This window comes from Lasiodiplodia theobromae (genome assembly GCF_012971845.1).
Source record: "Lasiodiplodia theobromae strain AM2As chromosome Unknown scaffold_3, whole genome shotgun sequence".
Taxonomy (NCBI): Eukaryota; Fungi; Ascomycota; class Dothideomycetes; order Botryosphaeriales; family Botryosphaeriaceae; genus Lasiodiplodia; species Lasiodiplodia theobromae.
Genome location: NW_023336519.1, coordinates 336,937 through 364,444, shown reverse-complemented (window position 1 = coordinate 364,444; position 27,508 = coordinate 336,937). Strand labels below are relative to the sequence as shown.

At 55.7% G+C, this 27,508-nt stretch overlaps 10 protein-coding genes across 10 annotated transcripts; 6 read left to right on the top strand and 4 right to left on the bottom strand.

Moving 5' to 3' along the window:
• Positions 1-943, bottom strand: LTHEOB_1068 (ABC protein; the record flags this gene model as incomplete). The annotated part of the gene is made up of 2 exons (XM_035507351.1): positions 1-713; positions 799-943. The coding sequence occupies 2 exons, from the start codon at positions 941-943 to the stop codon at positions 1-3; spliced, it is 858 nt and encodes a 285-aa protein (XP_035367415.1).
• A 312-nt stretch (positions 944-1,255) lies between these two features.
• Positions 1,256-2,754, top strand: LTHEOB_1067 (tRNA isopentenyltransferase; the record flags this gene model as incomplete). The annotated part of the gene is made up of 2 exons (XM_035507340.1): positions 1,256-1,324; positions 1,378-2,754. 2 exons carry the CDS (start codon positions 1,256-1,258, stop codon positions 2,752-2,754), a joined length of 1,446 nt encoding a protein of 481 aa, XP_035367414.1.
• A 1,157-nt stretch (positions 2,755-3,911) lies between these two features.
• LTHEOB_1066 (Spermidine synthase protein) lies at positions 3,912-4,955 on the bottom strand (the record flags this gene model as incomplete). The annotated part of the gene is made up of 3 exons (XM_035507329.1): positions 3,912-4,192; positions 4,303-4,872; positions 4,925-4,955. The coding sequence occupies 3 exons, from the start codon at positions 4,953-4,955 to the stop codon at positions 3,912-3,914; spliced, it is 882 nt and encodes a 293-aa protein (XP_035367413.1).
• Positions 4,956-6,834: 1,879 nt separating this feature from the next.
• On the top strand, positions 6,835-8,482 carry LTHEOB_1065 (Glycoside hydrolase family 71; the record flags this gene model as incomplete). Its single annotated transcript, XM_035507318.1, has 5 exons — positions 6,835-6,933; positions 7,002-7,569; positions 7,623-7,651; positions 7,708-7,812; positions 7,883-8,482. The coding sequence occupies 5 exons, from the start codon at positions 6,835-6,837 to the stop codon at positions 8,480-8,482; spliced, it is 1,401 nt and encodes a 466-aa protein (XP_035367412.1).
• Positions 8,483-8,737: 255 nt separating this feature from the next.
• Positions 8,738-9,972, bottom strand: LTHEOB_1064 (Taurine catabolism dioxygenase; the record flags this gene model as incomplete). Its single annotated transcript, XM_035507307.1, has 3 exons — positions 8,738-9,294; positions 9,349-9,690; positions 9,744-9,972. 3 exons carry the CDS (start codon positions 9,970-9,972, stop codon positions 8,738-8,740), a joined length of 1,128 nt encoding a protein of 375 aa, XP_035367411.1.
• A 1,094-nt stretch (positions 9,973-11,066) lies between these two features.
• Positions 11,067-13,329, top strand: LTHEOB_1063 (Phthalate transporter protein; the record flags this gene model as incomplete). Its single annotated transcript, XM_035507296.1, has 11 exons — positions 11,067-11,453; positions 11,501-11,563; positions 11,613-11,754; positions 11,864-11,907; positions 11,954-12,127; positions 12,177-12,283; positions 12,340-12,500; positions 12,555-12,640; positions 12,695-12,884; positions 12,935-13,063; positions 13,115-13,329. 11 exons carry the CDS (start codon positions 11,067-11,069, stop codon positions 13,327-13,329), a joined length of 1,698 nt encoding a protein of 565 aa, XP_035367410.1.
• Positions 13,330-13,588: 259 nt separating this feature from the next.
• On the bottom strand, positions 13,589-14,656 carry LTHEOB_1062 (Extracellular dioxygenase; the record flags this gene model as incomplete). The annotated part of the gene is made up of 1 exon (XM_035507285.1): positions 13,589-14,656. One exon carries the CDS (start codon positions 14,654-14,656, stop codon positions 13,589-13,591), a length of 1,068 nt encoding a protein of 355 aa, XP_035367409.1.
• Positions 14,657-19,197: 4,541 nt separating this feature from the next.
• On the top strand, positions 19,198-21,050 carry LTHEOB_1061 (Glucose oxidase; the record flags this gene model as incomplete). Its single annotated transcript, XM_035507274.1, has 3 exons — positions 19,198-19,426; positions 19,480-19,587; positions 19,642-21,050. 3 exons carry the CDS (start codon positions 19,198-19,200, stop codon positions 21,048-21,050), a joined length of 1,746 nt encoding a protein of 581 aa, XP_035367408.1.
• A 1,935-nt stretch (positions 21,051-22,985) lies between these two features.
• Positions 22,986-24,002, top strand: LTHEOB_1060 (Ligninase h2 precursor; the record flags this gene model as incomplete). Its single annotated transcript, XM_035507263.1, has 1 exon — positions 22,986-24,002. The coding sequence occupies one exon, from the start codon at positions 22,986-22,988 to the stop codon at positions 24,000-24,002; it is 1,017 nt and encodes a 338-aa protein (XP_035367407.1).
• A 1,683-nt stretch (positions 24,003-25,685) lies between these two features.
• LTHEOB_1059 (Glycoside hydrolase protein) lies at positions 25,686-27,258 on the top strand (the record flags this gene model as incomplete). The annotated part of the gene is made up of 2 exons (XM_035507251.1): positions 25,686-26,055; positions 26,108-27,258. The coding sequence occupies 2 exons, from the start codon at positions 25,686-25,688 to the stop codon at positions 27,256-27,258; spliced, it is 1,521 nt and encodes a 506-aa protein (XP_035367406.1).
• Positions 27,259-27,508: the final 250 nt, after the last annotated feature.

Sequence of the window (27,508 nt, the reverse complement as noted above, 5' to 3'; positions counted from 1 at the left end):
TCAAGCCTTCTTCTCCAGGCCGTAGCCGCCCTTGCCCTCAAGAGACGGGTACGTCTTCCCTTCGGAGGCCTGGCCATTGCGTGGGCCCCTCTCGTCGAGATCCTCCTGCAGCCACTTCAGCACAATCTCGCCGAGCTGGCTGTTGCCTGAGTGCGGGGCTCCCGGTTGCGTGACATAGTATTCCTCAATGCTGCCCCACTTCTTGACCCTGCCCAGACTCATGTGCACGAGGTGCGACGGCCAGTCGGCCAGGTTGTCGAGGATGTGGGTGGCGTAGACGATGGTGCAGGGGCGCGTCTCGGTCTCGCGCTTGAGGAACTGCAGGAAGTTGCTGCGCGACAGCAGGTCGAGGTCGACGGTGATTTCGTCGAGCAGCAGGATGCTCCAGGGCCGCAGCAGGCCCATGGCCAGCTGCACGCGGCGGCGCTCGCCGTCGCTGACGGCGTGCATGCGCCAGCGCAGGTCGATGTCGAGGATGCGCACCAGCTCGTCGCGCCGCTCGTGGTACACGTCGCCGCCCACCGACGACAGCAGCGTCGGCACGTCGATGTCGGTCCGCACGATCGGGTTCAGCACCCACTCCAGCCCCAGGTATGTCACGCCCTCGAGGCCATGCGAGAACGGGTCCACCCCGGCGATCGAGACCGTGTTGGCCGGCGCCATGCGCTTGCCTGAGAGGAGGCGGAGGAGGGTCGTCTTGCCGGCGCCATTTGCTGTATTCCAGGCAGAAGCGCGTTAGCAAATTTGTCTTTTTTTTGGTGGAGAAATTGAGCGGTCTGTATGGCCAAGGTGACTCACCTCCGATCAACAGCGTGCGGCTTCCCGGCGGGAGATCGAGGATGACATCCCGCAAGCCGCTGCTGCCGTCGGGGAATTTGTAATTGAGATTCTTGACGCCGATTGACGGGGCGATGCCATTGGCCTTCGAGCTGGAGCCGGACATTGTGAAAGTAAAAAAATTGGGTGGAGTGGAAAGAAGGAATGACTGTGAAAGAAAGCTACATGGCGGGGGCGCGGCACCGTATTTCACCAAAGGATGGCGGGATGATGTCGGTCGCGCGGCGCCGACCGCTACCAGCACGCAAATCCGACAGCCTAGCACTGGAGTGGATTGGCGCCTACCGGCCAGCACTTTTCGCAGCCGAAAGAAAGATTCCTCTCAGCTCTACAAAGGCGGGCAACTCCGACGAACGACTACTCCGCTTCTGTATGCATGCTGAGAGCCACCGGAATTTTGTGGAGAGGCATCAACACCATGGCCCGTTGTCAGCCTCAGAAGCCTGTCATAGCCGTCATCGGCGCTACGGGCACGGGCAAGTCTCAGGTAGGACCATGCATTTTCTAGTCCAGTCGCTTTTGTCTGACTGCGCCGTGTAGCTTGCTGTTGAGCTGGCCTGCCGCTTCAATGGCGAAATTATCAATAGCGATGCCATGCAACTTTACGAAGGCTTGCCCGTCATCACCAATAAGATCACCCAGGAAGAAATGAAAGCTGTGCCACACCATTTGCTTGGCACCATCACCCATTCTGAGGATACCTGGACTGTCACTGAATTCGTCAAAAGAGCTCTGACCGTAGTTGATGACATCCATTCTCGTGGAAAGCTGCCCATCATTGTCGGCGGTACTCACTACTACATCCAGTCTTTGCTGTTCAAGGAGAGTCTTGCCGACGGCGCCCAGCAACCAGAAGAGCCCAAGCCGGAGGACGGAGACAGCGAGAAATATCCAATCCTGGACGAGCCCACCGAGGTGATTCTGGCTAAACTCCGAGAAGTCGACCCGGTCATGGCAGACCGCTGGCACCCCAACGACCGCCGCAAGATCCAGCGCTCCCTAGAGATTTGGTTGAAGACCGGTAAACCAGCGTCGCAACTCTACGAGGAACAGCAAAGCTTGCGGAAGCAACCTGCCGACGGCACGGAGGAAGGAGCGGCCTCCGGAACGCAAAGGTTCCCGGCCTTGCTTTTCTGGGTGCACGCCGCGAACGAGCCTCTCCGTTCCCGGCTGGATGCCCGTGTGGAGAAGATGTTAGCGAATGGGCTGCTGTCCGAAGTGGACGAGCTTGATCGATTCCTGCAGCAACGTGAGTCGGAGGGCCATCCCGTTGATCGAACCCGTGGCATATGGGTTTCGATTGGGTACAAAGAGTTCGAAGCCTACCAGCGTGCTCTCACTGCCGGACCCGCAGACGACAAAGAGCTGGCGAAGCTCAAAACGCAAGCAATTGAGCAGGTCCAAGCTGGGACTCGCCAGTACGCTAAGAGGCAAATCCGGTGGATACGCATCAAGCTGATGAATGCTCTTGCTAACGCAAATGCGATGAAGAGCTTGTACCTGCTCGACGGCTCGGATCTGTCTCGATGGCAGGAGACTGTCGAAGTACCGGCGCTTGATCTGGCCACGAAGTTCCTGGACGGCGAGTCGCTTCCAGAGCCGCAGAGCATATCGGAAGCCGCGGCCGAGATGTTGACGCCGAAACGCGAATATGACCTCAGCGAACGCAGGGATATGTGGCAGAGGAGAACCTGCGAGACGTGCAACACTGTGGCTGTCACGGAGAGTGACTGGAACAAGCATGTGCAGAGTCGCGGCCACAAGGTACGAGAGAAGAAGCGTAGGCAGAAGCAAGCGGCTGGAGCGGATCGCCCAGAGAAGCAACCCAAGGAGCCGAAAGAGGAAACAGACCACCCGGCTGGAGATCTCGAGTCAACGATGACTGCCTTTGATGAGTTGGTGAACGATCAGAAGTAGGAGTGTGCACCGAGACTTGTGGGATTCGTTAGCGATGAGCGATCATCCCGGATACAAGCTTCCTTCTGATCGAAGTTTTGCGACATCGTGGAGTCTCACATATACCAATCGCCACAGACTCGCTTTACTAAGAACACTGGCCGAGATGACGATATTGTGTCTGGAAATGGAAATTGACACGGATGGAGAGATTGAGCCGCAACGACACGTCTATCGCCAATCCGCAAGCGGGAAGACTTGGGTTGTGGTCATTTCGTGGGGGTTCTCACGTACTCACCACCCTCTCATGAGCAGTGTAGCTCTAGTTTAGGATCTCGGACGACTTGAAAGGAGCGCATGGTCGCACTGATGACAACAGCCGCAAACGAAATAATTAACTCCAGCGAAGTGTTGGCCCCTGTGATACGGGAATAGTGACGAGGATGGGAAGATGAGCACACGGCTTTCCGACCGGGTGAAAGGTCAGTCCAGGCTATCGGAGACGGTGCCATGCGGTCAGCTGCAAAAGATCGAGTCCGCTGTACCCACGAATGGCTTTTCATTCTATTTCCATGGATAGTTGAAGAAGATATCTGGACGTAGATGTGTGAGTTTCAAAAATGAACAAATGCACCCAGACATTGGGTTCACCTCTGCATGTGATTATCATATGGTGTGATCAGTAGCTCTGAAAAGATCAGATTCCTTCCGCCCACTTTAATGCCGGCGAGCTCGAATGTGGAGTAGTGTGGTGGAAGTGTCCAGGAACATGGCGGATTGGACCCACTTACAGCGGGGAAGCAGATTGTTTGTGGCAACCATATCATGTGTTATGCATGATTGAGAATAACGGCAAGGGTGCTTATTACCAAGGTGAGTTGAAGTGCTGGTCAAATGAGGAAATCGGGCGTCTGAGAAGAGACGCTTGCATGTTAGACGAAAGGTTGGGCATAGCTCGTATACGACTGACTCGTGAAATGTTTAATTGATGTCGCCAGGGCGTGCTTGAAGTATTTCTGCGCTTTGATCACCAATGATATCATCGATCCAGACTGGCCGTAAATCATCCATTGCTTTTTTACCCAGGTATCTGCATGTCCGATACCGTCTAATAACGAAATTTGCGCTCACTCGGGAGCAATACGCCCCTCCCAACCCTCCTTTTTGATGTAAATCATCTATTGCCTCAGAGCCTTGCGAGCAAAGTTGGGCAGAACGAAGGAAGCCTCGTGGATTTCCTTGCTGTAGTACTTGCACAGCTTCTCCTCCTCCTCGGTGGACCAGGAGCGGACGGGCTTCTTGACGTCGCGGTTGGCGTCCTTGCAGCAGACCATGAAGCCGATCTGGCCCGAGGGGTAGGTGGGGATGGTGGTGTAGGCGTACTCGACGGTGGGGAAGACCTCCTTGCAGTCCTTCATGAGCTTGGCGATGAGGGGCATGTGGAGCCACTGGTTCTCGGCTGCGTGCGGGGAAAAAGAATTGGTTAGCCGACTATTTCCTTGCAATTGACGGGTGATTTTTCTTTCGTTTAAATGAAATTGTGAAGTTGCAGGGGAGGTGGGGGCTTACAACCTTGCGTGGTGATGACACCACCCTCGCGCAGGGCGCCGTTGAGCAGCTCAAAGTAGGACTTCTGGAAGAGGGACTCGGCAGGGCCCTCGGGGTCGGAGGAGTCGGTGATAATGACATCGAACTCGTTCTGGCGGTCGGCCAAGAACTTGAAGCCGTCGCCGACGATGGTCTGGACGGCGGGGTGCTGGAAGCCGACGCTCATGCCGGGCAGGTACTTCTTGGAGAGGCGGATGACAGCCTCGTCAATGTCGCACAGGATGGCCTCCTCGACGCAGTCGTGCTTGACAACCTCGCGGAGAACACCACCGTCACCGCCGCCAATGACAAGCACCTTCTTGGGGTTGGGGTGCGAGTTCATGGCCAGGTGAGTGATCATCTCCTGGTAAGAGAACTCGTCGCGCTCGGTGCACTGGATAACGTTGTCGAGGACGAGGACGGTGCCGTAGTCGGAGGACTCGAAGATGAGCACGTCCTGGTACTTGCTCTTCTCGTGGTGGAGGACCTGGTTGACCTTGAGGGTCATGGCCTGGCCGGGCCACATGTCGGAGATCTCACGGAACCAGCCATCTGCAGAGGTTGTCAATTGAAGCGCAATTGAAGGCTGGGGAGGACGAGGTACCCTTGATGGTGGGGTGGGTGATCTCGCTCATTTTTGCGGGTGGGGTGAAGGCGCGGGGGTATTGGTGAAAAGGATGGATGCGCGAGGGCCGGGCGAAAGGGCGGAAGCAGGTGCGACGAAGAAGTCTGGGGAGAATGGTGAGAAGTGTGGAGGAGAAGAGGAAGTACAGCGCAATCAGCAGATGTTTGTATTTTTCTGCCGCGAGCCGCCGCCGTCACTGTCGCTGCCCCGCCAAACGCTGGGCATCGGCGATGTCGCGCTAGCGCCCAACCAGGCTTGGTCGCGCTGCGTGTCGTCACCGTTCTCGCTCCAATGCCCGCAACCGTCCCGTCCTCGCGAGTCGAGGCCGCTGTTCCCGCCCTCATCAGGCACCCTCGCCCTGTCGGGTCTGATTGAATACTGCCGCTCTTCCGTATCGCAGCCGACGGTGTCACCTCGGCCGCATGAAAAGCTAATTCGATAAGCAGCTGTCTCTCCGCTGCCATGGCAATTCCTCGTACAAGGTTTGCTGGGCGCCTGAGCATGCGCAAGCGCGCAGTAGCCTTGGATTTAAGCAATGCAGTGCTCGTTCTCGCCTTCCTTCTGACCAGAACCACCTTAGTGCCTTTGGGCCCAAGCTCGCCCATCAATGCGAAGAGACACATGATTTTCTGTGTAATCAAACTCCGTAGCCTATCTATGTAAGTATGTGCTACATTGAAGTTTGGATATTTGCTTCAAACACTGCCCTTTACGAGATTTGGGAGGCATGATCTTATAATCTACCGTGCCATCGCTTACGGCAGTCGTTGTAGGGCTGGAAATTCTTAAGATTTTCTGCTGGTTTTCCGCGCAGGACTTGTTACTGACCTGTCTGCACAGTTGCGCAGTCTGTGGGATCGATAGTCGATCAAATGTGCTTGGTGTGTGCTTGTAATTTCAAGGTGAGTCAGTAATAAGCGTAGATTTGATTTAGTTGACGGCCAGGACGATACTGTGCACTGTATCATCGTAAAAGCCTCTCGTAAGTACAAAAGTACAATCTCGACGTGCTTGCACTGTCTAATCGGTTGATTATAGTTCGAGGACACCTTTGTCTTATGATGCCTTCGACTTGACAATGCATTGTCTGCTAAGTCAGCCCATCATGCTTGCTTCGTGAGATTCCCGCGCCAAGGAGAAAGCATCGGAAATCGCTACAGACATATTCTCGAGAAGAGATGAATTATCTCGCCGTCAAGCTCTTCCACCTGAATATTAAGGCCGAGCCCATGGCCAAGACGCTAGCTTTATGCGGAAATTTCCAAGATGGTTTAAAAGCAAGAGTCGCTGCTCGACGTTACCACTTATAGACAAAGCACTCTTGAATGAATAGACTTGAGAACTCCACTCCAAACCCTTGGAAATGATCACAAAGACACCACGAGATCGGATTAATTGGACTTCATCACCCACTACAAGGACATCATCCGGAAGCAGTTTCTCACAAGAGCCATTCGACTATCGTAACCCCAAAAAAGCAGCCACCCTCGTCAGAAATCTGGTTCTGATGGAAAACATAAACGCAGCTCATCAATGAAAGATACCGATACCAGTCATCACCTCTGATTCGATGCTCAAGCCCCGGCTTACTCTTTGGTCACTTCAGTGGCCTTCAGGAGAGCGAAACCTCTGCTCCGCGGAGGCTTGCCCAATCACAAAAATGTGCTAACTCAACGTCATGGCACTTGATAAAGCTTGATGTCTTTGTCTCGTCAAACCTTTCCTGCGTATATGGGGACAATCTTCCACTAATTCTTTGACCATATCGCAGTGACACTTATCATTGACATGGATCCTCCATCCATCATCTTCCCGCTATGCGTTGCCTTGCGCAAGCAGATGAAATTCAACACTTGATCAATTTCACAATATTCTCCTTTCAATAGACCATGCGTGCTCCGGCTTCACTCATAACGCTGGTCGCCTTCTGCGTCCTGCTGCTCACAGGACAGGCGGCCTCCCAGAAGCTCGTCTTCGCCCACTACATGGTTCGTCCTTCCTCATTCTCTCGTACTCCCCATAGAGCGCCTTCTATCTTATGCTCACGAAACCACAGGTTGGCACCGTTACGGCGGCTCACGCGCAGCAAGATATCAAAGATGCCGCAGCCATGGGACTCGACGGCTTTGCACTCAACATTGGCGACCCGACGCAGCCGTTCGTCCGGGATGCCCTGAACAAGATGTTCGACTTCACGCGTGACAAGTACCCGAAGTTCAAGCTGTTCTTCAGCTTGGACCTGTGGGCTTCCGGCGGTGCGGGCAAGCGCCTGGGCGACTACGACTCTCTCCTGCGTGACTTTATGGGCCATGGCGCGTACCAGAAGGGCGCTAATGGCTTTCCGTTTGTCAGCACTTTTGGTGACGGCGGCACGACGAAGGATGTGTGGATTGATTGGAAGAAGAAGTGGGCGAACAAGGTGTATTTGGTTCCGGACTTCGATCAGACACAGGGCTACTACGATGCCGCTCCTGGATGGTGGTCCTACTGGGGCGAGGTCGTTGATGGGCTGTTCAGTTGGGAATCAAGCTGGCCGAAGGTCGGTGACCGGAACACGGCTGATATGAATCTTGACAAGACTGTTGCCAATGGTGCCAGGGATAGGAAGAAGGCGTATATGATTGGTATGATGCTACTGTCATCACTTCGAATATATGGACTAACCCGGAAATCACAGGTCTCAGTATGCTCCAGTACAAGAATGCCGTAAGCTCATGATGTATCCCGAGCTTTGAAAACAAGGCTGACCACGCAAACTGCAGTACGGCGCGCGTCTCTGGCGTGCAGGTGAAGACCTTCTCACCCAGCGCATGAAGAATATCCTCAACATGAACCCTCAGCCCGAATACGTCGAAATCCTGACCTGGGTGCGTTTACTTCCCCCCTCCATCCCCCCAGCCCTCCCTCCTCCCCAACTAACAGGCGCGCCCTCCACAGAACGACGGCCCCGAAGGCCACTACATCGGCAACCTCTGGCCGGAGCAAAACGGCGACGCGCAGCCGGCCGCCTACGCCAACAGCCGCGCGCAGCACTGGTCGATCCAGCCACTCCTCGCCTCCTTCATCCGCGCCTACAAAGCCGGCCAGGGCCCCGCGGCGATGCGACCCCCCTCCCTACAACCCGCGCGCCCCGTCGTCGGCGCCATCTGGTACAAGCCGATCACCTCCCAAACCAACTGCCCCGGCGGCGACCAGTACGCGCAGAAGCCGCTCGGTTATGACGCGGCCAAGGACGTCGTGGCGTGGGCTGTCGTTGTGGGGACCGGCAGCGATGTCGCTGGCTGGAAGGTCCGATTTTATAGTGGTGGTAAGCTGGTGGGGGGCACGACGAACCTGGTCGCTGGGTTGAATTCGGGAGTGTCGCAGGCGCTGAATACGGGGTCTCAGCGGATGGAGGTGTTGAATAAGGAGGGGAAGGTTGTGATGAGGGCGGCGGGCGGACGCTGCGTGACGAATAATTGTCCGGATAAGATTTACAATTTGAATCCGCAGGTTGTGGGGTTGACTATGGGGTCGGATTATCCGGCGTGTAAGTGATAGGGGGCTCTATCACTGATGAAATTGGGAGCTATGAGAAAGAAAAGGATGACTGTAAATGTGGCTTCAGTACTTCGGGAAACTAAATTGTCACGAGAAAAAAAAGAGCGCCTGAAAGGATATTGTAAGAGGTGGAACATGAACTGTCATTTCAGAAGATTACGTAGACTTAAAAATTCATGACCGTGAAGAAGTTGACTCGCACAGCGAGGTGTAGGTGGTTTGGAACCCGTCACACACTGTTCTCAGAAAACCTCAAGATTCGGTCACCTTCACCTCCGCAGACGCCTGCTTGGCCAACGCCTCTCTCCTGCTTGTGCTCTGTGGGTCAAGGTAAGGCCTCTCGCCCAAGCTCACTGCACGCTGGCCGGTCCTCGGTCCAAGCCCGTCGTAGTCGTACGTGGCAGTGTGGTAGACGCTACGGTTATCCCAGATGGCGAGGTCGTTGGAGTTCTGCCAGCGGTGACGGACCTGCAAGTCGTGGTTGTCGACAATCAAACGGACGAACCACTTCAAGAACGTCTCAGATTCCTCCTCGGTCAGCTCGTTGATACGCTTGGCGTGGTGGCCGACGGCGAAGACGGACTTCCAGCCCGTGACCGGGTTCGTCCGCACGATGGGATGGGTGGCAGTGAGATCGGTGCCGACGTTCTCGGGGGCGCCGCGCGGCTTGCTGTAGAGCTCGAAGTTGTTGTTCTTGGCGGCTTCCTGGAAGATTGGCTGCGCGTAGGTGCCGGTGAGAGACTCGAGGAGCTTCTGGATTGGCGGAGAGAGGCGGTCGTACACCTCATAGCCGGACGCCCAGAGAGTGTCTAAAATTGCAGTCAGCAGTTTCCGCTTGCTCGAGGGTAGTTAGAGAGGCTTACCACCACCTGTCTTGGGGAGCTCTGTCAAGCGGAGCAGGGCGTAGTCACTGGGAACTGGCTCGAAAGTGATGTCTGAATGCCATCCGTCGGCGTGGCTCTGCTTCTTTCTGTAAGGCGTGTTGGCGTAAAGCTTCTTCTGTTGCTCCGAGGAGATCACGCTGATCTCATCGTCCTTGCCTCCCAAAGTTCGGCCACTATTTGAAACAGGGTGAATGTGGAGGCCGGAGGTCTTCGGCTTGTCAGAGTTCCAAGAAAGCTGGCCAAGGCGGAGGACAAGCTGTTTCTGAAGCTCGTTTGTGATGCCATCTTGTTTCCGGAAGAAGACAACGCCGCGCTGCGAAACTGTAATGATTGGTGAGCAAGTTTCCGTCAGCTTCTTTGAAGGCTGATCTTACTTGTGATTGCCAAGTCCCGCAACAGCTCATCGGAGTTAGGCGCTTCGAGCCACTCCTTCAGGTTCGCATTGGGAAATTCTCTACCGATCACCGGTGTGACATCAAAATGCTCGTACTGATCAAGGACACCACTGAGCTTCAACGGTTCCCGGTGCTTGGAAGTGGCTGAACCAAGCTTTTCCTTGGTGTTGTCAACCAAGACTTGCGCCGTTTCAGTTACAGTTGACATTGTTCGGATGAACTTGTTGTGGTACAGATTCACTGAGTGCTGGGTTCAAATGTTGGTGTCCCGATTAAACGGTCAAGGGTGGACACTTATACTCAAGATGATACGCAGGAGCAGCAGAGGGGTGTCAATCTACCGTGATATTGCCGGATTATTGCGCGATAGCCTGAATCCTATCTCCGCACCTCTCTCAAATAGCATTGGTGTGTTGTGCAGTAGTGGGGTAATGCACGTCTAAGGGCCGGGCCAAATCGCTTTCGTTATGCGCCTCATGACGCTCGCCATAGATATGCGACCGATGAGGTAAAGCTATTGCAAAATCTAGAATATTGTCAGTGGCCACAGAAACACGCATTTTTCTCGTCGATAAGTGAGCGTTTTGGCAGCAGAAGCTTATCGATACAGAGCAGTTCTCGAGCGTCCACGTTAGATTCGTGTGTTGACTCTATACTCCACTCCTCCGGCACTGGTTTGTATCACCATACTTTCATTCGTCTGCGGTAATGGCTCAAATCGGGTCTTGTGTCCACGAGGTGCGATAACCCCGCACACAGGATGATGAATTACTGGGGTTGATTGCGTGATAGACAGACTTTCTGGGCAATACCCTCACCAATGAGAAGCGCTCGATACCGACTGGATCATAATTCACAGGCTGAACAAGGATGAAATGAGCCGAAAATAGACATTTTGCTTTTCCATACGACCCTTGTTTGGTGTTGTCGTTTCGTCGGCCTGAGGCAAATAACGCCGCTCTCCCACCACAAGCGTTACCGAGCTCCACGTGAGCATCATTATGGAGTGCTGGCCAAGCAAATAAGAACGTGGCAATGCTTCTTGGCCAGAGGACTGCAAAAGCAATACGTCCGAAGTTTTCAGGTGTTCGGCTACTTCCCTGCTTCTTCGCCCCAAGCACAAGGTAAGATTCGTTGAGATTTCTCCAAACCCGGATGGTACATCCGCCACACCTTCAGATCCCATACATGCAAGCACTTGCGTGCTACTTGGCAAAATAACACTGTCCGCGAACGCTGGTTCCTCTTATCTCACATCTCGATTTCAGCTGCAGTTCCAGTATTTAAGCCAATACAATCACCATGTCCTCTTCATCCCAGAACCCGGAGACTGTACCCTTGCTCGCGCACGCACGAAACATGGCTTCAGGCGCAGACGACTTTGGTGGCCCTCCCGTGGACAAAAATCCGCAGGACACTATCCCAGTCGCATACGAAGATGAGAAGAACTCGAAGAAAGCCCCAACTGTTGAGATACGAAAGGAGTCAGACGAGCTTCTCCTGAGCCATCCTGGATCAGAACGAAGATTCTGGTTCCAGAGAGGCTCTAAATTTGACACCTCAGCCATCGCAACCCAACGCTCGGTCTTCGATGACCCGGATCTTGCCAAACACTATCAGCCCGGTCCAGACTGGGAAAATCTCCACCGTTTTGACCCGTCTGCGAGATGGACATGGGGAGAGGAATACGTATGTACCAACGATAGCCCACTGCGAACTGATGCTTACTCGTGTAGAAACTTATTCGCAAAATTGACCTCCGCATCATGGTTTTTGCCTGCATCATGTTCATGGCTCTGGTAGGATCTCCCGCTCTCTGTTCGGTTGTCACTGCTGATATTCGCAAAGGAACTGGACCGCTCCAATCTGTCTCAGGCGCTTACAGACAATTTTCTCGGAGATCTTGGCATGAATACCAATGACTACAATCTTGGTGAGACAGTGTTCAAGCTGTCTTTCCTTTGCGCCGAGCTTCCCTCCCAGTTGGTTAGTAAGTGGATGGGGCCCGATAGATGGATACCAACTCAGATGGTCCTGTGGTCCATTGTGGCTTCAGCCCAATTCAAGCTTGACGGCCGAGCTTCCTTTCTCGCGTGCAGAGCTCTCCTTGGAATTTTACAAGGAGGATTTATTCCAGATGTGTGTAAGCCCTCGACCTTGTCATGCCTCTCCACTTCTAATATTCGCAGGTTATACTGTACCTGTCGTACTTTTACAAACATCACGAACTCTCCCTTCGGCTGGGATTCTTCTGGACTGCAATGAGCATTGCCGATATTTTGGCCAGCTTCCTTGCCTACGGTATCCTGCATCTCCGGGGCCATGAAGGACACTCGGGCTGGCGTTGGTTATTCTTGCTTGAGGTGAGGAAAAGCTGGATATCTCAGTACTGTTCGCTGTCTAACGAATTAGGGTATCTTAACCTTGGTCATTGGCCTGATTGCATATGTCCTCATGCCGCCAGGCCCAACACAAACAGCGAACTGGGCGCGTGGTAAAAAAGGCTGGTTCAGTGAGAGGTGAGCTTTTCTACTACTTCATCTGCCTGTGACTCCATTCATTAACACCTTTCCAGGGAGGAGACCATCATGGTCAATCGTGTCATTCGCGAAGACCCCAGCAAGTCAGACATGCACAACCGAGAGGCCCTCACTCCCAAAATGTTGTGGCAGAGTTTGAAGGACTTTGACATCTGGCCGCTTTATATCCTTGGCCTTACCTTCCAGATCCCCATGAGTAAGCGGTTATCCACATGGAGTACGAACATCCAGGACTAACATGTTATACCAGCTACGCCAAAGAACTACCTCACACTGACACTTAAAACTCTCGGATTCAGTACATTTACCACGAACTTGCTCGTCATTCCTTCTCAAGTAAGATTAGATCTGGGAAAATTGATACCAAGATACTTACTGTTTCCTGAATAGGTCATCCATATCTTCACAATGTTGGGCATTACGTACTTGGCTGAGGTGTGGCAAAATCTCACGTTCACGGCGATGATCGGGCAAATATGGGCATTCCCCTTCGTGCTTGTTCTCTACATACTGGATATCAACCAGCTGAACCACTGGGTGGCTTGGGGAATTATGACAATCTTTCTCAGCTACCCATCAGGTAAGATTTCGAGCCGGAAGGGTTAAGCAAACGGACTGACATTCTCTCAGCTCATCCGATCCAAGTGGCCTGGAATTCGCGCATCTCAAACACTGTGCGCTCTCGCACTGTATCCGCAGCGATGTACAACATGTTCGTCCAGGCGAGCGGTATCATTGCCTCTAATATCTACCGCGAAGGTGCGTTGCTGTATCCGATTCCCTATCTCGTCTGCTGACCGCGGTTCGCAGATGACAAACCCCGCTATCTCCGCGGAAACCGTGCCCTGCTTGCCGTCAACATCATGAACATTATCCTGTACTTGTTGACAAAGGCGTACTACGTCTGGCGCAATAAATCTAAGGCAAAGAAGTGGAACTCACTGACACAAGAAGAACGAGAGGAGTATCTGGCTACAACGACGGACAAAGGAAACAAAAGACTGGATTTTCAATTCGTGCATTAAGGGATCAAGAGAGCCAACACTTAAGGCATACGCTAAATAGGAAAATCTACACGACTGTCTCTGACTTGATAACAGTCGATGATGAATGGAATACTCTTCTCTGTCACAAACTGTTCGTCATGCAACCACAAAAAAAGTTGAAAAGGCAGAAGAATAGGTAATGTTTTTGAAACTTTCATTCTCGCGTGAATATAAGAAACCGTCTCTATCTAATCAACATCGTTCTAATGTTCCATTCCCCATCAAAGCATTCTAAACTCTAGACCCTCTTGTAGCCAGCAGCGGCATCAACGGAAGTGGCAGCAGCACGGACCGAATCAGCAACGGAAACAGTAGGAATGAAGCCCTGGGGGTTGACGCTCATGCCGGTAGTGGCGATGCCGGCGGCAGTCTTGTTAACGCCAACAGTGATGTAGCCGACGAGGCCGTCGCTGATGTCGTCGCCGAGGTACTCGATGGAGATCATGGGGCTGGCGCCGTTGGTGCCGGTGGTGGTGAGGAGGGAGTCCTCGTCGTTGGTGGTGCGGTTGAGGGTGGACAGGTGGGCCGAGTAGGGCGACAGCTGGTAGACGGTGTTGATGATGTCCTCCTCGAAGAAGAGCTGGCCGATGTGCTGGACGGCCGACGCGCTGTACGAGGTGCCGTTGCTCACGTCGGCCTGCACCGTCAGGTGGATGTGCGTGGTGCGCGTGACGTAGTATCCGGGAAACTTGGTCAGGAACTCGACCATGCCCTCCGAGTCGGACTTTTGGATGCCGCGCAGGAACGTCTCGTCGTCGGTCGTGCCGTCCTCGCGCTTCTCCCAGCCGTCCAGCAGCTCGGCCGTCTCCGGGTCGATGCCCGTGTAGGACGAGTACGAGCCCGTGGCGTTGCAGTTCCAGATGGTCACGGCGGCGCCGGACAGGGGCTCGCACGTCTCGACGTCCAGGAGGCCGATGTCGAGGTAGAAGTCGAGGCCCTCTTGGGTCTCGCGGAGATCGTGGCGGAGGATCTCGCCGTCGATGCCGTACGGGCCCCAGATGGTGTCTTCGGCCAGGATGCACGTGTTGTTCTGGATGGTGGGGTAGATGGAGCGCTTCTCCATCTCGGACACATCGCGCTTCTCGTGAATGCGGCCGTCGCGCACCTGGCGCTTGTAGAGGCTGCGCTTGCGCTTCTCCATGAATTCGGCCTTGCGCTTCTCAATTGCAGCAGCGCACTTGTCGGAGCTGCGGCCAACCAAGTCACGCGCATGCTGGACGGCGTCCTCGGTATGCTCATGCTTCTCGGGGTGAGCAGCGACGAGGGCAGTGGCGCTGAACAGCGCGGCAATGGTGGAGAACTTCATGATGAACGAATGGGTATTGGAAAAAGAGTAGAGCCAATGAGAGACTGTGAAATTGGAATTGATTGCTTGCTTCTTGCCTTTGATGTCTCGCCGGGCTACCTCCTTTATACATTTTCACTACTTGACGCTCTCACGACAGTGATTTCTGAACAACGCGTAACACAGCGATTACGGCACAGAAAGACGCGTAGTGTCATTGGCTTGTCAAGTGTGAACTATGCCGGAGCAGGAAATCGGGCCGATCGCTATAGGGTAGAATAGGGGCGGCGTTCTCGAAAGCTGCCCAATTGGACTCGTTCGCCGGCGGCAGTGCTCGTGAGGCATACGTACTACTCGCCTGAAAATACCGAATGGGAACTCGGCATGGTCAAATTTCCCGAAAACTCCGAGTGACAGCGTAAGCTTCGTGGGACGCTCTGATCTCCATGAGGCGTTTGACTGCAAGGCTGAATGTTTCTGATTGAGGCGGTGCGCGTCGTTGGCCGCACGGGGACCGCTTCGCATCCTTGCTTCACAGGGCTGCGCTGTCCTATTTCTCAGAGCTTTGCAATGCAACTCTCGCCATTGGCCAGTGATCCACTCTATTTTGTCGTCGCACTGTTGCACTGCCATAAGTAAACAGCGTCATGCACTGCGCGGCCTGCCACTTTTGAAGCTGCCGTTTGCCGCTATCTCACGCCACCAGTTTCGACTTGTGTTGTCACCGTTTCGTAGGGTTGAGAGGTGAGGAGAAACACTCGTCTCCTTGCTGCCCACGGCACCAGCCCTTTGATTCTCCCTTGCCATTGTCTTTTTTCTTCGCGTTCTTCTCATTCTGGATTCCTGGGCGTCATCATTTTCCAACCGGTTACATGCAATTGGTTGGAGAAGACGTGACCTTTGTGCCTACAAGAATACAGCACTCTTTCCGCGTGTGCAATTGGAGTAAATATTTGGATGCAAATGTGAGTTCTGAAATTATGAGTATATCTGGACATCGAATCTTACCATGTACGCAAGCAGGATGCCCTGTTTCTCAGTGAAAAGTTGTCACGTCTTCTCTCCCTCGCAGTGACGGTTCGCGCTGAACGACTTCCTTTTGCCGCCACACATCAAACCTTCGAATGTTCCTTGCTAGCCTGGGCATCGACCACAGACAACCCGTAATTACGCAGGATAGGATCGGGGATGGAGGAATGGTGCGCCGTCTGCGGTTCTGCGACAGTCGTGTCAACCAGAGCAGTCTCGACCACCGTAGATCTCGACCGCCGCATCATTTCCTATCCTAGCGTCAGGAACATCTGGGTGCTGCAGGAACAAGTCTGCACGACTGGTAATGCGGCTGAAACTAATTTAGAGCCGCTGCATCGGCCCGTGGTTTTGGGGTCGCGCCGGCTTGCCGACGGCGCCACAGCGCTGCTCTTCTGCAGGGCCCGGGGAGGCGTTCGTCGCTCGCACTGTTCCATGGTCCCGCGGTGACGCCTTCGTGGTGCGCCCATACGATGTCGTATGACTATTCTCTCCGGCTCTCATTGGTTCCTGGAAGACTCGAAGATATTACCCGTGTCTTGGCGCTGATGAAGAATTGACTGACTGCTGTGAAGATCTTCGATCCCAGAGGGGAAATGTCGCAAGAAGCAAGATGACCCTGCCCAGCATCAGTTCAACCTAACTCATACCCGACGAACTGGGACGCCTGTCGCACAGTTGGTGCTCGAGGAGACCCATCTCCAACTTTTGCCACCAGCATCTTCAGAGTCGCGTACTAGTGCTGTGCCACGAGGAGTCTACCGAGAGGAGAGGCTGAACGGCGCCCGCGTGTTTCGCCTCTCTCTAGGGCGCGGGAGTGGCTTGTCAGCTCATCGTTTCGTGGGCTGGGTGGTTCGTCGAGCTAGTGTTCCGTTCGGCGATGGGACAGTGATGTGCAGCTTCATGTGCGTTATCCTAAACGGTCGTGAGGCGTCCGAACGATGGTACCGGGTAGCCACCACGCTGACGATGTCAAGCCGCTCCACTCCTGCGGATACAGATCCGCGTTACCAAATGGCCGTTGCGTCCAGCAGTGATGGCTCAGGACCCGGGTTCCATGTTGTTGACTGGACCCTTACCGATACACGCCGGTCCATCATTCGGGTCGCGGTTCCGACTCACTGCTGTAGTGGCCAGGACGGTTCCTGCAGCAGGTGCTTCAGTGAGTTCTCCTTAAAGCGCCGCTAGACTCTTCCAGGCTGAGCTGAATGAGCCAGCAGCTTGTGAACTTGTGCCTGTAGGCTCGCAGCATGAGTTTGGGGATACTCGCCATGGAGCACACTGCAGTACCCAGCAGTGATGGGGAGGTGTCGCGACTCCTTTGGTGTGCTCGTGACCCGGTACTCGCTGCGATGGGTCAAACAGGATTTGAGTTCCTACCTCAGGGCTTCTGGACCACTGAAAAGTATGTCATCAACAACTGCCGTGTTGTCAATGGCTTTGCAGATTGTGTCATTGCAAAAAGAGAAGGAGATATTGCTTTTATACGGCCCAATAACCGACGCCTTTGCTGAGACGGAGTAGCGTGAAAGTGTCCCGCCTTACCTATCCTTGACTGGCAGTGATGTTCACTACCCATATCGCCTGGTGAAACATTGAGAAGCTGGAAGGATGGCTCTGCCAGGGTGAGGGTTTCGTTCAAACCAGAGTCCTGGTCCTTGTTCCCCTTTTCCGCACCACAGCACTGAATGGCAACCTCTTCCTGTCCGACGGAACATTCCAGGCTCCGGAGTTAAGGTCGTGGTAGCGCTTGCAGATCGGCAGTGGAGACCCTGATTCACCTCGTTCTCTTATCACTTGGCAAGCTCCAAAAAAGCAGCACGGAATACGGGCCATTCTCACGGACTTTGGCGAAGCAAGAGTAACTGGAAGCTCGCCATCAAACCCAGCAGTGCCTCAATGCAGGTATCCGCTGTGTCTCCACTCACAGCCGCCTGGACCATTTCCATGGAACGCAGCGCATCCGGACTTCGCGAAGAAAGGGGTTAAACAAGGAAGGTGGAGCGTCGAGCATATTGACCGCGATTGCGTTTCTTTTTCTGTGCACGAATCAGAGGGCGTAGCGCTAGGCACGATGGGTGTGGTGTTGCGGCGACTTCGGAACGGCTGGCCTGGATCGACGCAAGCCTCAAAAGCGACCACGGTGCTTGTTTTGTGCGGCAATGGTGTCATCGGCCTGACTCGAGCGGAACAAACAACACAACAGCTGAGTAAGGGAACCCTCGACGGTCATTGCCTGATCCGATCCGATCAGGGGCGCAGCAGCCGACTGATGTTTGAACAGCAGGGCGGGCGGCCCGACGGCGGAGGTGAAACAGAGAGAAAACTTGCGCACACACCGGAATCGGCTCTCTCGTCCTTCCCGCACACTATCGGAGGCGGCACACTTTACGTGCGGATGCATGCAAATCCGATGGGATGGTCCAGGCTGTCTCAGCGGAAACAGGAAGGAAGGGACTGTGCCCCTAACTATACAAAGATTTTATGGGTCTGGTGCTGTTCGTCCAATCCGCTCTTGGAAGGCGGCCGAGCGAAGTGGAACAGCTGTTGTCGGGGCTGGTGTTGTGCCATCATGCGAGATTGGCTCTGCATCGGATTGAACAAGCATCTGTGTTGTAGCGCAGGGCAGGCCCAACGAGGAAACTGACATTGGAAACTCCTTTTGGAAGGCGGCTCGAGCTGGGAGGGGCGCTGAAGAGAGCATGTCGTGTCATGATCCGGTAAGTCCGCTGCCTGCTTACGATGGTGGCTAAGAGATTTTGCTTATCAGATTCACCGACGGCCCATTTCCGCCCTGCGCCTCGAAGCTTAGAGGGAGGCGGGCTAGACGAAGCGGGCAAGAAAGTGGGTATGCTTAATCTGCCACCCCTGCAGAAGATCCTGCGTTTTGCAGCACCGTCGGTCCGATGCAGCTGCGACAATTTTTTCGAACAACCTGCCCGTCTCCTCCGTACTCGCATCGCCAAGGCCCTGGCGCTGCTTAAGGGTCGCAATAATGGCGAAACTCTGCGCCGCAGTCGGGGGGGTGTCCGTAGCACGTAGCCTCTCGAGGATGCAAAATAGAGAGTCGTAGCAACTGTAAGGCACTGCCCAGTTCTCCATTGCCTCCGACATGATAGTATTCGCCGCTCCGTCCTTGGCACGACGCAAGCCGAGCACCGGAGGCACGCCCGCGGGAACGGTGAGGCCGTGAGGCCGTTTTCTCGGCACGGTCCGATGATGAAACGAATCCTTTCGGCGCCCGGCCCCCCTGGTCAATGTGAAGCGCCGAGTGCAAACAGCTATGCCCGCCTGTGAGATCATCGTCCTGTTTCCCCCCATTGCTAAGCATGACAAAGTCCTCGCTTGCTCGTATATGCTGGAACCCTCTGTATAGCGCTTGGGTGCTTGGTGACGGGACGCCGGATTTACGAGTGCCGGGGTGTGAGTATATCTACACCTATGCCGCCGAGTGACTTCCGGTCCTCTCTCCAGTAGCATTCGCCGATCTCTTCATTCCTCGCTCTTTCTCACACGCAAGTGTCTCTGGCAAGATGTACCGTGTTCTCGCAACTGCACCGCTCCTCGCGGCTACGGCTCTGGCAGCCCCGACTGCTCCGGCCAAGTACGACTACATCGTCGTTGGCGGTGGCACCAGCGGTCTCGTTGTTGCCAACCGTCTGTCGGAGCTGAACAACGTCACTGTCGCCGTCATCGAGGCGGGTGGCTCCGTCTTCAACAACGAGAACGTTACCAACCCCAACGGCTACGGACTGGCCTTCGGTAAGGAACTGTGGCTTCACTTCCGATTGGATTGAGACTGACTCATCTGCAAGGTACCGACATCGACTGGGCCTACGAGTCCGTTGAACAGACCTATGGCGGCGGCAAGACCCAGACTCTCCGTGCCGGCAAGGCTCTTGGTGGCACCAGTGCCATCAACGGTAAGGATTGCGCCCTCCCGCTTGAAGTGAAGTGATGCTGACAGCCACTTTCAGGTATGGCCTACACCAGAGCCGAGGATGCGCAGGTCGATGCATGGGAGAAGATCGGCAACAAGGGCTGGAACTGGGCGTCGCTGCTCGAGTACTACAAGAAGTCGGAGACTGTGCAGCCTCCCAAGGCGGACCAGCTGGCGGGCGGCGCGACCTACGACCCTGCCTACCACGGCACCGAGGGCCCGCTCAAGGTCGGCTGGAAGAACCAGATGATGAACATCAGCTTCCCCGAGGTGCTCAACTCGACCTACAAGGCCAACAACGTGCCGTACATCTACGACATTGCTGGCGGCAAGATGGCCGGCTGGAACGTCTTCCCCTCGACCCTCGACGTCGAGCTCAACGTGCGTGAGGATGCTGCCCGCGCCTACTACTACCCCTTCGAGAACAGGACCAACTACCATGTTCTGCTCAACACCGAGGCTCAGAAGCTTGTCTGGGCTGAGTCCGGCGCTGAGGCCACTGCCTCGGGTGTCGAGGTCAAGGACAGCACTGGCCAGACCCGCACCATCTACGCCAACAAGGAGGTCATCCTGTCGGCCGGTTCGCTGAAGTCTCCTCTCCTGCTCGAGCTGTCTGGTGTCGGCAACCCCGATATCCTGAAGGCTGCCGGCGTCGAAGTCAAGGTCGAGCTCCCTGCCGTCGGTGAGAACCTCCAGGACCAGACCAACAACGGCTTCGACGGCGTCGCGACCAAGAGCTTCAGCGGCACTGCCGTCAACGTCGCCTACCCCAACGTCGAGGACATCTTCGGCAACCGCACCGCCGCCATCGCCGCCGACGTCAAGAAGCAGCTCGCGTCGTACGCTTCCGACGCGTCCAAGGTCTCCAACGGCGTCATCTCCGAGGAGGCCATCGCCCAGTTCTTCGAGATCCAGTACGACCTGATCTTCAAGGACCTGGTCCCGCTCGCCGAGATCCTCATCTACCCCACCGGCTCTGCCTTCAGCGCCGAGTTCTGGAGCCTGCTGCCCTTCTCGCGCGGCAACATCCACATCGCCGACGCCTCTGCCGCCTCGGCCAAGATCAACCCCAACTACTACCAGGCCACCTGGGACATGACCGAGCAGGTCGGCACCGCCAAGTACATCCGCCAGCTCTTCAACACGGCCCCGCTCAAGAGCCTGCTCGCCAACGAGACGGAGCCCGGCGCGGCCGTCGCCACCGACGAGCAGCTGTCCGAGTGGATCCTCGACAACTACCGCTCCAACTTCCACCCCGTCGGCACCACCGCCATGATGCCCAAGGATATTGGTGGCGTCGTCGACTCGTCGCTCAAGGTCTACGGCACCAGCAACGTGCGTGTCGTCGATGCCGGCGTCCTGCCCTTCCAGGTCTGCGGCCACCTCGTCTCCACCCTGTACGCCGTCGCCGAGAAGGCGTCCGACATCATCAAGGCCGAGGCTTAATCGCTGCTAAGCATTTTCCTGCTTCTGCGGTAGTCTCGACTCCTCTTTTTTCTCTCTTCTTCCGAGCTCGGAATCAGCCGAACCAGCCAATGCTGTTCCCTTGGCTCGCCTTATTTTGACTTTTTTTCTCTTCAAATGACCTGCCGCATGAGCTGGCATGGTGAGCAGGTCTTGGCGAATACAGCCACTTTTGCCTCTTTAGGGATATAGACTGGGATTCATAGACATAGACGGTGGGAAGGAACGATACCATCATCGGAAAATACCTTATGCGCCCAGGCTCCAATGCGTGCCAAGCCATTGGAGCCGGACGAAAAGCAGGAAGCCACGCAGTTAGTGATGACGGGCGGTGAGAACGAATGAAAAGAGCAAATTAGACTTACTCGGCTGCCGTGTTTTGAGTGACTGCTGATTCGCACAATCTAGACTCGTAGTAATGGCGGGGCCGTGATTGGGCGGAAGCTATAGTGTGGAGTTGTGGTGGCTTACGGCTTTTGGGGGTGGCTGCGCATGATACGAAGGAGCTACGTGCGGGATAAACCTAGATTTCAGCATCTTGTATGCAGCATCTATGCATCCCGCACGGCGGATCCTGCATAGCCGAGACGAAAATAGCTCTGTCATCCGACGATCTTGAATCAAAAACTCCTTTGCTTATCATGTATTCCTGCATTATCCCTGCTCTTCGCCTGCTTCAACATGCACGAAATGTGAACTCCGATGAGCCACTGCTCACCGGAACATGCCACAGCATTGAAGCGACCGGTACAGCGGTCGTGGCGCTGTCGACCGTTTGCCACGCGAGGAATTTTTTCTAACAGTCCATGTACCTGGTACTTGGAAGGACCCGGATGGCAGCCAAGAACCGCTCGGCTGGGAAGTCGACCGACGTTCCCGAGTCTGGGACGCCGGCAGAGCAAAAACCAAGGGAGAAAAGCGGGATCAGGACGTGGGCTGAAAGCTTGGGATAGCGTGCCAAGCACGACGGCATCTTCCCCACGGCGCGCTCTCCACGTAGCTGGCTCCGCGTATCATCCTTCCCGAAAGGGGCTGTATCGCTTACCTATACGAGTAATCTCACATGCGGGGAGAACTCGGAGCTAAACCGTAGATCGTAAAGAGTGTGTTCAGCCGCACCACCTGGCATCCGGATCTCCACTTAAACTTCCGCTGATTGGGCTTTCGTGAGGCTTACCTGCTCTGGCAAATACGAGATCGTGGAGATGTCAATGCTCCGTCTTCCGCGCGGGGTTCATTGACCAAACCATCCGCCCAATCACACCGCCGTTGAATTTAGGTATGCAGATACTGGTACCGCGGCCTTGACGCCTAACGCGATACTAGCGTGTGTTTGGTGAGCTGATGATTACTTGGTACCGCAGACTGCAGCAGCTGAACCAGCCTTCGTCCAATCGCGTGGGAGCGTTCCTGGGCGAGAAGCGGTAAGGCTGAACCGAGCCAGATGGATACATACGGTAGCGAGGGCGCTGTCGAAGCTCATCGTTTTCTTGGCGGCACTGTGTTGGCACTGCGCCATGAATTCCCACGAGGCGCTCGAGTACCTTCGATGAAGCGTGCCAGACCGTGTCAGCGCGTTGGATCCAACGTTCTCGCCCACGCTCGCGGCGTTCACCAGCTGAGGCGCCGGCAGTCAAGCTCATCAGACACCTGAGCCCGGAGCGCCCGTCGAAGATAGTGGCAGGCTGCGGTGGCGTATGACGGGCCCGCGAATCCTCCGTCCTGCGCCTCCCCGGCAGGTCTAGAGAGGTCGAGATGGCAGCTGTGAAGAGTCAACTCATCCAAGGCAGAAGAGAAACTTGTATATATGACCCTCGTCGTCTTGCGCTTTCTTACCATCATCACCACCAGCATCTCGCTCCATCAAACGGTCTCATCTTTTGAGGAAGCCAATTGCGACCAATCCAACCAATCATCATGCGTGCCTCGTCTATCCTCCTTCTTTCCGCATGCGGAAGCACCGCGTATTCTTTCTCCTTCTCATCATCCCTTGACTCCCTTTCCTCGGCCGTCAACGATATAACTTCGCGGGCCCTCTCCAACCTCACCCCTCGCAAGAACCCTTCCTGCCCGGCGATTTACTCAACAATCTCTTCCGACCTGACCAAGGACTTCCTGGGCTCCGACGGCCAATGCACTGACCTCGCTCGCGCCGCCATCCGCTATGCCTTCCACGACGCCGGCACCTTCTCGCTCAAGCTGCCCAGCTACGCTCCGGCCTCGGGCGGCGCCGACGGCTCCCTCCTCCTCGTCCCATCCGAGATGCTGAGGCCTGAGAACAACGGACTGCAGGCATACCACGTCTACATCACGGCCAAGTACGCCAAGTACAAGCCGCAAGGCGTCGGCGCCGCCGACCTGATCCAGTTCGCCGGCAACCACGCCGTCGTCACCTGCCCGGGCGGACCCACCGTCAAGACTCTAGTCGGCCGCACCGACTCGACCCAGGCGTCGCCGACAAACGTGATGCCTCCGGGCTTCGGCAAGGGCAGCGACCACGACAGCCTGTTCCAGCTATTCCAAGACAAGGGCTTCAACGCCGTCGACCTGGCGGCGCTGATGGGCGCGCACAGCACGAGCAAGAACATCGCGCAGACCGAGATCCCCATCGGCGCGCCGCAGGACAGCACGCCCGGCAAGTGGGACGTCAAGTACTACGCCGAGACGTACAACCCGCCCGCCGGCGTCGCCCGCTTCCAGAGCGACATCAACCTGTCCAACAAGTCGACCGCCGTCGGCAAGGAGTTCAACGGCTTCGTCAACAACCAGGGCAAGTGGACCGGCAAGTTCGCCGACGCCATGTTCCGCCTCAGCCTGCTCGGCATCTCGTCCGACACGTACAAGAACTGGGCCGACTGCACTTCGGTGCTGCCCGCGGCCACGAGCTCGAAGAGGGACATCAGGCGCATGCCCATCAACGACCGCGCTCGGTAAATGGAGTGTGCAAAGAGAAGCACTTGTGAATACGTCTTTTTCCGTTCTGTTATGAAAGCGATGATTAGCATGGAGGAGTTAATGGGAGATAAAGAACTGGGTTTTACGAGACTTCTTGTAGATATTCGACGCTCTTATTGTAAAGAGTGTTCCGCTCGATTGTTTCTACTTCACTCTTGGTCCAAAACGATCTTCACTGGACTCATTAATCAACGATTCATACCAATCCTCAATCCTTGCAGGGCTGATTCATTCACACGTGCTACTTACTCGAAAGTCTCGACCATTCCATCGACGTTCTAACTCGTTGCGCCACGGCTCCGTCTTCGAGAAGGCAGAGAAGCGTAGATCGTAAAAAGACACACGACTGGGGTTGAAGCGCCAAGTAGATCGGCGGATGTCAGCGGGCGGCGGGAGGATCGATGATCGGGTTGCTATATTGAAGTCATAACGGAATACGGGGCACGCTTAGTCATGTGAGGAATAGAGTCTCTGTCAGGCGGTGTGACGCCCTGACGCGCAATCTTTAGTACCGCATATTCTCGAATAGCGTGAGCAAAAAAGCTATGGGCGTCGGCATATTGTTCGCTATTCTTCCCGGTGAGTATATTCGGGGCTCTAGAACAATGGAGCTTAACGACGGAACCCCCCATCTGGTAGTTAATCGTCGGGCCCACCCTTATTTCTTTTTTCTTTTTCCCTTTTTCTAGGATGGAGCCTTGGGGAGTAGATCATGCAGCACTCTGAAGACCAGTTCGTGGAGGCTTCACGCGCGTGGTTTTGTCGATGCCGAGCGCGAGTATTAATGCGGGGTGTGTCGCATCCAGAGGGGTCTAGAGGTGTCTCACGAGACCGGCGGGACAAGGGTTCAGATTCCCCAGGCTCTGCATGTCTGACCATCATTAGGCTGATGCTCTTCTCCTTTTCGCGCGCACTTTTGGCCGAGATCGCATGTGCGGGCGGAAACTGCCTTGTCTTGAGTATTGGGAGGTGGTGGCCGGATGTGCCGGGAAGGCCTTGTGCTCTGCTCGTGTCGTGCGTCATGGGCGTTGATGCGCATGAAACGCCCTAAACCACCGTACCCAAGCTTAAAAGTCAGAGAGCTATGTAATGGCCGCGTGCACCCTCGATCCGCTTGGATGCAAACGATAGCGCGGCGGGAAAAAAGGCGAGGCGTGCAAACGGTGCGCGCGAAGGAACGCAAGCTGGTACCTGCATCCAGCAAACGCTCGACGGGCGTTAGAAGCCGCAAAAATAGAATGAAGGTTACGGAAGTTGCGAAAGTATGCTGCAGAAGAGCCGGCATACTTGGGCACACTTGCGACTCGCTACCGTCGTGGTGATTGGCCCGCCAGTGTTTGCCAATGCGCGCCAACCCCCAGCGACACCTTTCTGCGGGGACGCACTGACTCAACCGAGCCTCCCCTTTGAAATGAGAGAATGAGCCTCTTCACCTCAGCAGAGCGCGCGGTCGACTGACACGTCCGCGGCGAGGAGGCCAAGATGAAGGGGATAAAGGAAGTCGGCTGCCCACCATGGGCCCTGTTCCTTCTCAACAACCACCACCTGACCCTCTTTTCTGCGTGGGCCAGTGACGACAGTCTGTCTTTTTTCTTTTGCATCTACCACTCTCTTTAAAAGGCCTTGCCTTAAGTCATTCTTTCTTGCGCCAACAACTCCACCATGAAGTTCCTCTCCGCCGCGACGCTGCTGGCCGCGGCCACCCAGCTCGCATCTGCGCGCTACATCATGTACGCCGACGAGTGGCACTTGTCGGACCTGGGCAACCGGACCACCAACGCCGGTATCGACACGGCCATCATGGCCTTCGTGTCGACCAACGACTTCCTCACCGAGGAGGGCGGCACCTTTGAGCTGTTCGAGCCCGTCGAGACCTTCCGTGCCCGTTTCGACCCCGGCGTCAAGGTCCTGGCTGCCATCGGCGGCTGGAACGATGTCAACTACACCTTGACCATGAAGGACGAGGCCGCTCGCACCCGCTTCGCCAACAACTGCAAGAAGCTGATCGAGAAGTACAACCTGGACGGCATCGGTGAGTCGACTTCGAGGATACCGTTTGCGCACCATACTGACCACTCACCCAGACATCGACTACGAGTACGTCGGCGGCAACGGTGCTGACTACAAGACTGTGCCCAACACGGAGAAGGTCTGGGAGATCGACGCCTTCCCGCTGCTGCTCGAGGCCACCCGCAAGGCCATCGGCCAGGACAAGCTTCTGTCGATCGCCGTCCCCGGTCTTGAGCGCGACATGATGGCCTTCACGGCCGACACCATGCCCAAGATCGTGCCCCTGGTCGACTGGTTCGGCATCATGACCTACGACTTCATGAACCGCCGCGACAACTTCACCAAGCACCACACCGACCTGGTCGGCTCGCGCGCCTCGATCCAGCGCTACCTCGACCTCGGCCTGCCCGCCTCCAAGGCCACCCTCGGCTTCGCCTTCTACGCCAAGTACTTCACCATCGACCCCAAGTCCAACTGCGCCCAGGAGCCCCTCGGCGAGAGCTGCAAGACCGTCGCCCTCGAGCTCGCCGACGGCTCCGACAACGGCCTCTCCGGCGCCCTGACCTTCGAGCCTTCCAGCAAGCCCACCACCGCCCCGACCAACCTGACCGAGAGCCCCGACGGAACCTGCGGCGGCACCACCGGCTACAAGTGCAGCGCCGGCAACTGCTGCAGCTCTGGCGGCTGGTGCGGCAACAGCGAGGCTCACTGCGGTCTCTCCTGCCAGGCGGGCTGGGGCCAGTGCAACGGCCTGACGGCCATCCAGTCGTGGCAGAACGCCCTCGCCAAGCCCGTCGTCGACGAGGCCAACGGCGGCCACTACTTCCTCGACCGCAACGCCTCGCTCTTCTGGACCTGGGACGAGCCCGTGCACATCGAGCGCAAGTTCGACGAGATCGTCGACGTGCTCGGCGTCGCCAACGTCATGGCCTGGTCGCTCGCCGAGGACAGCCTCGACTGGCGCCACCTCTTCGCCATCCAGGACGGCGTCAAGCAGCACTGCCTGTCCGAGATCGAGGGCTTCAACGACGCCGCCTGCGCCGCCAAGGAGAACACCACCACCACCTGGACCACCATCTCCAAGGAGGCCCTTTCCCGCGCCGTCGAGTCCTACAAGGGCGGCGCTTACTACCGCAACACCCCCCACTTCTACGCCGCTCCCGTCCAGCCTCGTGGCCTCCCTGCTAGCTTCGCCGAGGTCAACGCCCACGGCCACAGCATCTGAGCGACGGTGTGATGGCTTGCTGTTAGAAGTTTTGTAATTTGCTTCATAGACTAGAGTGTTGGTGTGCCATAGATAGGATATCCGTGGTCAAATTCAAGACTCTGTTTCCGCTTGGAACCTGCTCTCCCTGTTCGTGTTGGTGATGTATGTGAAACTCCGGAAAATCCAGCAGGTCGGAGGCGTTCATCATGGGCGATGCTCAGGGTACTAACGTACCACGTTCCGCTCCATCATCGGCTGATCTGTGGGG